General features: G+C 39.1%; 1 protein-coding gene across 1 annotated transcript in view; it reads left to right on the top strand.

Moving 5' to 3' along the window:
* The first annotated feature begins 1,483 nt into the window (after positions 1 to 1,483).
* The window catches only part of Cftr (CF transmembrane conductance regulator), a 145,743-nt gene continuing 137,179 nt past the window's right edge, over positions 1,484 to 10,047 (top strand). Inside the window, exon 1 of the mRNA XM_051151883.1 lies at positions 1,484 to 1,730. Within this exon, the coding sequence (XP_051007840.1) occupies positions 1,678 to 1,730 (53 nt within the window). The 5' untranslated portion in view covers positions 1,484 to 1,677. The remainder of the gene's footprint in view (positions 1,731 to 10,047) is intronic.

Genomic DNA, 10,047 nt, shown 5'->3' with positions numbered 1-10,047 from the left:
TTTTTGTGTTGGACAAGGTTTTTCACACTAAAAGCATGGAAGGAGGACACACAGCCTCGGAAACTCAAGCCCTAGGGGAACTACAGGGACAGGGTTTTCTTTCAGTGAGATTGAAGTGACTAGGATACCTTTGCTTCAGTGACTCTGGGTTCCTGTCAGTATCTTAGCAAGATATCTTGCTTATTAGCAAGACTAGACCATCTAAAGGAGGGCCATTTAGTTTAGACTGCCCACTTGACAGTCTCTCTCTCACACACACACACACACACACACACCCAAAGCCACTTACCGAAAATGTCCTGAGTGAAAAATGAGTAAAGCATTAACTCCCTTTGATCTCAAGGACTTTCGCTGTAATTATGACATATCAGAACATTGTGACATATATGTATGACACACATAAACCTCATAGGAAAAGTAATAGTTTCCCCTTGGTGTAGAGCTTTTGCTCTAATTATGACATATTATGGAATTGTGACATATGTATAACACACATATACCTCATAGAGGTTTGTGCCACTGTGGCTACCCTAGAACCTTCAGTCAACAGAGCTTAGGTCTTGGCCAGCTCTTGAAGGGCTTACTGAGGTGGATACCTTGGAGTACTGTGGAACGTCATGGCTTTCTGAGCCTGGACTTTGATACAAAGGAGCCACATTTTCATCTCTTTTTCTAAATGGACCTTGAGAAGTTAACTGTAACTCAGCCAGAAGCTAATGAGGCAGGAGAAGAAGGGAGAGAGAGAAGAGGAAATGGAGGAGAGAGAGATGAAGGCGGAGGAGGAGGGGGAAGAGAAGAGGAAAAAAGAGAAGAAAAGGGAGAAACAGATGAAGGAGAAAGAGACAGAGAAAGAAACAAAGGAGAAAGAGACGAGGGCAGCGGAGGAGAAAGAGATGAACGAGAAAGAGATGGAGGCAGAGGAGAAAGAGATAGAAGAGCAAGACATGAAGGTGGTGAAGAAAGAAATAAAGAAGGGGAAAGGGATGAAGGAGAAAAAGAGGAAGGTGGGGGAGGGGGAAGAGAAGAGGGGGACAGGGGAGGAGAAAGAATTGAAGGTGGACAACGAAGAGGAGGCGGAGGAGAGGCAGAAACAGAGGAAGGAGAAAGAGGAGGAGGAGAAAGAGAAGAACAAAGGGAAGAAAAAGAAAGAGTTGGAGGAAAGAGAGAAGAAGAGGGAAGAGACGGAGAAAACCCTCTCAAGAAAGCCAAGGAAGTCAGTGAGTGGTCCTTGGTCCCACCTAGGAAGAAGGCCGGTGGTAGGTCCCGCAAAATGGCCACGATTTTCCCGAACCTGCTTTCTCGGCTCTCGCTGACAGAAGGTAGGGGCGAGGGGGGGCGCTGGAAGGCGCGGGAGTGAGAGCCAGAGAAAAGGAGGCGCTGGCGGGTGTGCGCAAGGCGCAGGAGGAAGGAGCTCACGGGGCGGGCACAGGGCGTGGAGAGCAGTGACTGGGGCTGAGCTAGGCAGCGCTGGCTTTTAACCTGGGCTGCGGAGGCGGGGGCAGAAAGGGAGGTGTGTGGGACCCGACTGGTTGGGGGCCTTTGAAAGCAAATGACATCACCTCAGGTCTGAGAAAAGGGGAAGAGCCAAAAGCATTGGCGGGGTCCTGGATATTCAGAGGTCGAGTCCAACCTGTACCTGTCCAGACACAGACCTCAGTGCACCACCACGGAGACATCATGCAGAAGTCACCTCTGGAGAGAGCCAGCTTTATCTCCAAACTCTTTTTCAGGTGAGAGGGTGCCCAGCGGATCTTTACAGGGACACGTGGGCCCATACCAGAGAAGGGAATGAATGTGGGCAGACTTTGGGAAAACAGGAAGAGATTTTTGTTTTGTTTCTAAAGGTGTGTTGTCATTCATTGCTTTAAAGGAAATGTGTATTTTGTAGTATAAAATGAAGCTGATTGAATATAAAACAAAATCTGTTTGCAACTGTGAATCAGACTTGTAACACCCAAATATGCTACAAAGCAATAGATCTTTAAAGTTTTTTCCCTGTAAGTTATAAAATTATAAATTTGCTTAATAAAAAAATCTTAAGATTGGGTCATTGTTTTCTCCCGGAAAGCTTGTCTGCAGGTGTGATGTCTGTATGTAGTATTGCTCAGAAAACTATTCCTGAATTTTTAAAAGGTGAGGAATTATATTGTACTTATTTTTTGCTGTTGTAATATTGAATAAATCTAACATGCTCACCACAGTTACATTGCTCATTTTTAAGAATGTGAACAAGTCAGTTAAAATAATTAACTTTAAAAAGAAATACTACGCTGGGTGTGGTGGTGCATGCCTTTAATCCCAGCACTCGGGAGGCAGAGGCTGGTGGATCGTTGTGAGTTCGAGGCCAGCCTGGTCTACAAAGTGAGTCCAGGACAGCTAGGGCTACACAGAGAGACCCTGTCTTGAAAACAAAACAAAACCAACCAACCAAACAAACAAAAAGAAATACTACAAGCAATGCGTTTAAAAAGACAGTTACCATGAGGCTATGAAGCTAGGGTTCTAGCCTTTGATGCTATATCCAATTGTCACTCAAGACATTGTTCTCTTACCCTAAAAAATCTCAGTCTAATAGGATTTGAAAATTAGAATTTAAGCTGGAAGACCTAGGCAGGAATAACTGAGCAGTTGGTATTTGAAGTGCTCTCTGGTGCTTCATTCACTCACTCCTGTACTGTGAATGAATGGAAAGGACCAGCTCGCTCGTGTGACCGCATATGACCAAGGGAATCAGGACCCTGTGGTGTCGGTAGGAGGTAACACACAACCTTCAGCCTCCAGATGCTTCAGGGCTCAGGAGAGAAGTGTCTGTGCAGGAGAGCTCCTCTCAGTAGATGGGAGAGAAGTATTAGCATCTGGGGTGCCTTTTCTTATTTCATCTATAAATTAGCTTATTGGCCTTGATCGATTTTCCTGTTACTTACAACAGCAGAATGTTAATTGGCATAAATTGTAGGCTTTTATGAGAGCATTTTAAGGAACCTAAATGTCAGGCCATCTGAAAAGGCAAGTTTTCAGGAGAATGAGTATCACTTGTGTGTTTTCTCCACTAAGGATTAAAAACCTTCAGATTGTTCATTTATAGAAGTACTTCAAAAACTTCCCCATTTTATAACCCACCCAATACATTTTAATGTGCTTTATAAATGCTCTTAGGTTGATTTGGAAAGGAAATTAATATAATGGCTGTGAAACTTGTTAAGTACTTATTTCTGTTCTCCAGACGGTTTCATAATAGGTGTGTTTTTTAAGAGTTAAGTTCCTACTATTTATAGGAACTGACATTCAGCTAAGTACTAGACAGTGATTATAAACTCCCTTCTGGACTATAGTTTTCAAAGAATGAGAACCTTTTCTCCACTTGACTAGGCAGTACCTCCTGGTGTCAAGGGCAGTGGGCTCTGGCTTCTTATTGTCTGGACTCAGGCTGCAGTCCTACCGCCTGGTAGGCAAGTCCTTTCACATCTCTGTATGACGTGACTTAAAACTTGGAGGCTGTCAATGTGACATATGATATAGTGGGTTAATCTACTGAGGAATATGTCCTGTGCTCACTGAGCAAATGTGAGCTGCTATTGGTATTTTTCACTTTCTTACATGCTATGCTCCTTGTTTGTGCAAGACAATGAGTTTGTTTCTATTGGATATAATTTTGTGACTATCAAACTAAATATGTAATGTGTATGTGTGTCATATGTTTGGGAAGTTAATGTAGGCAGTCATCTCATCTAACATGGATTTACTAGATACTTAGGGGAAAACTGCTCATATCAGCTCTCCTTAGATGTCTTGGAACTTAACTTTCTGAATACTATCCCATCAGTTTCAGGGTCATAAAAGAGTTTTTAAAAAGCTGAATTCCACGTGTCCACTATTATGGTCTAGATTGTGGACTATGTTAAGTATAAATATATAACTATCTAGGCTTTGTCACTGGGAAACCAGATCAAGTTTAATAAAAATGTAAGTGCTTTTTTGTTTTTTGCAAAAGTTTACAGCAAGTAAAAAATTTGGAAGACATTGGAATTGCACTAACATAGAAGACAATTTTACCATGAAAATTTTGAGTATTTTGTGACTTTCACTGAAAACAAGTACATTGACTTGAAAGTCTTATGATAACATTTAGGAAATAAGTTGTTTTTAAACAAGTAGTGATATGTTTGCATAGAATTTATGATTCACATATATGTGGAATTAATTAATCTTGGATTTGAAGAAATGATTGAAGCTTACATTTTCATATAATTTTAAGAAAAAGATCATGCTTGATGTGTACCTGGTTTTGTGTGTGTGTGTGTGTGTGTGTGTGTGTGTGTGTGTGTGTGTGTGTGTGTGTCTGAGAGAGAGGGGGAGAGAGGAGAGAGAAGATAGAGAGGAGAGAGAAGAGAGAGAGGAGAGAGAAGAGAGAGAGGAGAGAGAAGAGAGAGAGGAGAGAGAAGAGAGAGAGGAGAGAGAAGAGAGAGAGGAGAGAGAGAGAGAGAGAGTGAGTGTAGGCCATCATCTCCTCCTTTGAGACAGGTCTCTCATTGGCTTGAACTTCATGAGTTATGTTAGACAAGCTTGATCGTGAGCCCAAGGAGCCTTACTGTCTCTGACTTCACAGCACTGGGATTATAATCATATGCCACCTCACCCATCTTTCTACCTGGGTGCTTGGGATTGAACTCAGGTCTCTGTGCTTGTGAAGCAAGCTCCTTACAGAGTAAGCTGTGAACAATTCCAACAAACAGGGTAGCAAAATGTCCACTCTGTTTCTGATTTATGCACAGACATTATCTTGCCTGTTGAGCAAGACTTAGGCATCCTAATCCAAAGGCCAATTTGGATGTACTGAGGATGCAATCATGATATTTAGAAAACCTGAAATAGCTGAATTCCATGTGCCCATTTAGTTAGTTATAGCCATCCAGTGGCTATAGTTCCATGCTGTCATTTGGCCTTTTCTCCAATATGAATTGGAAGAAGCTACTTCTAGGATGGAGACCCCCTGTTTGGACAGTGTACAAACACTGCCCAATGTTGGCTCTGTATCAGCCCCTTGGGACTCTTTTCTGTTTATCTTCCTTTTGCTAATTGTTTTGATATTACACAGCTCAGAGTTTTCAACTTGGGATATATACTAGTTTCATGTTAGTTTTGGTTGTTTAAATACACAGCTTTAAGAGCATTTCCTGTACATGAAAATTGTCATTGTATATATATATATGTATACATGTATGTATGTATAAATAATAAATATCTATATGTTTTAAATTAATTTTAGTTGATATCACAATTATTGAAATTTATTCCATGGTTTTATAGCAAATACTACACAATATACCTTTAATATTCAGTTCCTTGCTACCCCGAGCAGAGAAAGCTATTATTTTAAAAATAACTTCATCAACATGCTGTTAATGTATCAAAAAAAAAAAATACCGCTGATACACGCACACACTGATACAGGAGAGAGATTAAGGTTTTGATTTTCTCTATGGAAGTGTACTTACTGTGATAATATTCAATTCATAAATGTTGAAACTTGCTTAGGTCCACGAATGAATACCACCATAAAGGTTATTATTACCGTTAATGTCCTTTTACGGGAACCTGTAATTTCAGTGTGGCAGCAGTGGAGATAAGTATAGGATTGGCAAACCATAAGGGAAGGGCGTTAACCATTTAGCAAGGAGTTAGACATTATTTGTTGAAACTTTAAAAACACCTGTGAGTCAGCAGCAATTTGGGCCCTTTTGATCCTCTGTTCCCAATGCATCTTGGGCATTTCCTCAAAGTCCCTGCACAGCAGTGAGTTTAAGCAGGGGAGACTATGAAAGAGATCAGCTGTTTGGAGCCACTAGCAGAGGATTTCAAAATACATTGCGCATTATCACTAAGGAAACATTAGTTTAGCAGTGTCCCATCAGCACTTAAGAGTGGAGTAGATGCAGAATGTAGGTTCAGTTTTTGTTTGCGTAAAATCAGTATTACAAAGTGGCCTTGTCAAAGACATGATTGTCAGAGAACTTTTCTTTTAGCAAAAATACTGACAAATTCAGATGAGACTTGTCAAATTTGCTGCTGATTTTTGTATAGCCTATTAAGTACTATTTTGTATTATAGTATTCAGACCATTTCAGGACTCCTGGATTATGTGATTCTGATAACTACTTCTTGTTGAGTTCAGCTCCACTGTGGTCAACTCTACAGATCTATGTATATTACTTATCAGTGATGATCAGCATTCCTGCCATAGTGACAATCATTCTGATAAAATGGGTCAGAGGAGACAGCTGTCAATACATTTTCAATAGAGCAAGGATTCCTACAATTTTTCTTTGTCATGATGACCCTTTCGAAGGTAGTCTACTTTATGACTCCTTGCTCTAGGGCAGGGGCTCTCAACCTGTATGTCACAAGGGGTCAAATGACCCTTTCACGTAGGTCACACAGCAGATGTTGTGAATGTCAGCTATTTGCATTACAATTCTTAACAGTAGACAAATTATGTCTACTGTGTAGCAACAAAAATGATTTTCTGGTTGGGGGTCATCATAACATGAGGAACTATATTAAAGGGTCACATCATTAGGAAGGTTGAGAACCACTGCTCTAGAGTCATGAAATGGATTGGAGATTTTTGAAGTCTTTAGAATTGTTAGGATTCTCAGCCTGGAAGATATACTATCTTGATGTTATCAGCAATCCCCACCCCACCCCCCAAAAAAGCCAAGTCAAAGCAGTATTTCCTTGTAGGTCATGATTCAGAGCAATTTTTGAAGGGCATTTTTATTCATTTATTAACCGTTGCTCTGTTCCATACTACACATAAAAGGTGTTGCCTTTTGAAAAATAAACTATCTTAAAACTAGTTATCTTAAGGGCTTTTACAAGTCTTCAGTAGAAACCCCTAATAAACACTCATGCCTGACCAGGAAGCTTTGATGGAGAAGTGTTTCCTGTAATCACACCCAGACAAAGTCACTCAGTGACTGTTATCCAGACAAAGAAGATGTGGATGAGGTCAGAGAAAAATGAAAGCCAGAACAAACTGTGTGTGGGAATGACAGAAGGAACAAGCAAGAGACCTCCACAGATTGAGGGAAGGTCTTGCATGTGTCCAGGAAACATGTGACAGAGATGTGGCTAGATGTCTGAGGACTTGGGAAAGTTCTTAGGGCTTGATCATACTGCTTGTGAAAGTGACAGATTTTAATCATGCAGGGAGGATCATTTCAAGGTGGTTGTAGTTTTGTGAAAGAAATGATGCATTTAAAGAGTGACAGAAGGGATGGAGAAAGACATGGATTGGAAAAGTGTTTAGGAACTAAAATAAGCACTTTTAAAATTAGAGGTGGAAGGTGAGAGTGAGGAGAAAAAAATTAAATTTAGACTGATATAGATTTGTTGCGTGGAAAAGTCTGGGGTGGTGGTACATCTTATGAAGTAAAGGGATTCTATTAGAGGAGGAATCCTGGTGTGAGGATGCAAACCTGTGCAAGTCCTGCATGTTACAGAGTTGTTTGAATAATTTCTTTGTCTTATGAGCACTCTTTTAAGTAAATAGTAATTAGGCAGAACTGATATTTTATTTGGGAGTAATGGGGATCAAACCCAGACCTGTGTGCGAGTTAAAGCGTTCTACTACTAACTTGCAGCCCAGCCCTAGGCAAAATTGTGTTACAAGAGAAACTTCCAACAGCTCAGAGTTGTCATCTAAGAACACACATTTGCTGTCCTACTCCATTTCACACTAATATTTAGTATTCACTACTCTCTGTATATATAAAAAAATCAACGTGTTATACATACGCACACACGTGCATACACACATATACATATGCATATTAGATTAAAAAGCCATCCTAGATCAGGGATAGTAATTGAGTAAGACATTAACTACTTCCACAATTTAATTTAGTACATCAAACATAACTACAACGAAGCCTAAAATTATATTCATTATATTAGGAGTTTATGAACTTGTTGAAATTAGGCTCAGTCAGAGGTAGCAATCCCAACAGCAGAGCCAAGAGTTTTGCAATAAAATTTGATAAACCAGATAATCACTATAAGATGAGCTTGCTAAGGTGAGAATGATAGCCTTGAAATACAAATGTAGCTTTAATTATTTGTTCATTATTTATTCATGTAAGCATGTATATGCATATTCATTTAACATTACAAATAAGCCCCTGATACTTGCCAGGTATTAGTGGTTGACAGTCTTAGAACCTATAGGAGAATTTATTAAAAATTCTGTTTATTCTAGTTAAAGTTTTCATTCTAATATTTTAAATCATGCAACATTTTTTTCTTCATAACAAAAAGGCCATCATGTTCACTTATAGATTTTATGATTTTATTACTTTATTTAATTAGAGTAGGCATTAATTTTGATTTATAAAATAATTGACTATGTAAAGTACTTGATATATAGTAAAATATTCCAAAGTTACAAATACAATTCCTTGAAAACAAGTCAATTGATATTTTAAAAATGAAAGAAAAATTTCACCTACATTGTTAGCTAAAAGTTATTTCATTTAGAAATATATAATTGTTTGATCCTTGACTCAGGCTGATGATTCTCTCAAGTATGAAGTTGGTAACTTGTCAGCCCCTCGTCTCAGCAGCGCTCTGGAGTCCCAGATGTTTTGCTGCCACAAAAGGCAGCAGAAAGAGTCTCTCCTAATTTCTCTCTCCTTTCAACCCCATTGTGGTCACAGCTTTTGCAGAGTGACATCAGATACAAGGCCAGTGGAGCTAGGATTTATTAGTAAAGAGAACCTCTGTCAGGTGCATTGCGTTTGATGGATACTTTCTTGGGGTTAGTGGTATGCTGGGATGGAACTTAGCTTAAAACAGGACAGGGACATTCTTGAGGTGATGTTTATGCTCTTAAAAGTGGAACATCCTGCTTAATAACCAACAGCCATATCTATAGTTTTTCTCTACTCTGATATATTCTAAACATCTATATAGTTTCTCTGTGGAATACAGCATACACAACATGGAAAATGTATCAAATATTCCAATTCCTAGATTCCACACATACCTGTTAAATTACAAGAAAGAAGAACCTCTCTGAAATACTTCAACAAATGTGCAAGTAATTCTTTCTGCTGAATAACATCTAAACGCATCATCTCAACCACAAAACATGCTCGGATAACCCAACAAGTCTTCATTGGTCTAATAAATCCTACTAACTACGCTCAGTAAATTAACAGATACAGAAATACGTCAACTTGCTATGGGTTGAATTTTTCTCTTGGGTAGTTCCTGAATCCTGTAATTTGTGCCAGTGTCTCCCAGCCCTTTTTAAGAATACTCAAGAGATTATATACATTATCTGAATGAAATGTTGATGTTTTAGTTGACTGTACATATGAGATGTGGCTTTAAAAGACTACAGTTTAACAGTCACCAAGCTCACTACTGTGAAGTCCTAATGCATCCTGAGATTGTTATAAATACAGACATATAATTTTCATTAATATATCACACACTTAGAACAGTCCTGACAAATTGTATTTCATTTGCTTACTTATAGACTTTAATTTTTCTTGTCTCTGATGATTTTTTAATGCACTTGTTTATAGATAAGACTTCTTGTAAGGGCTTGCTGCTTTAACGCAGATTTATTTTTATTTTATGTGGACAGGAGTCTTGCCACCTAGTATGTTTGAGCACTGAGGGCACACTGTGACAGTGGAAGCCATAAGAGGATGTTGGAGTACCTGGGCCTGGAGTTAATATATGGTTATGAGAAATCATAAAAAAACTAAGAGTTGAAATGAGACCCTCTGGAAGAGCAGCCGTTGCTCGTAAGTGCTGAGCCAAATCTCCGGCCACTGTTCCTTTACTTTGTTTCTTAGGATAGGTCTTTATGATATTCACAGAAGACAGGATAGAACTTTGTAAAATAATGATATCCTTACATTTTACTCTAGATGTTTACTTGAAAAACAGACAGTACAGCAGGCCAGAAAACATATCAGTAGGTAAACAGTCACATTGCAATAGCTCAGTAACAAAAATGTGATTCCTACAGTGCTT

This window comes from Acomys russatus, chromosome 10 (genome assembly GCF_903995435.1).
Source record: "Acomys russatus chromosome 10, mAcoRus1.1, whole genome shotgun sequence".
Classification (NCBI taxonomy): domain Eukaryota; kingdom Metazoa; phylum Chordata; class Mammalia; order Rodentia; family Muridae; genus Acomys; species Acomys russatus.
Note: the sequence above shows the minus strand (reverse complement) of the source record. Positions and strands in the feature narration are given on the sequence as shown.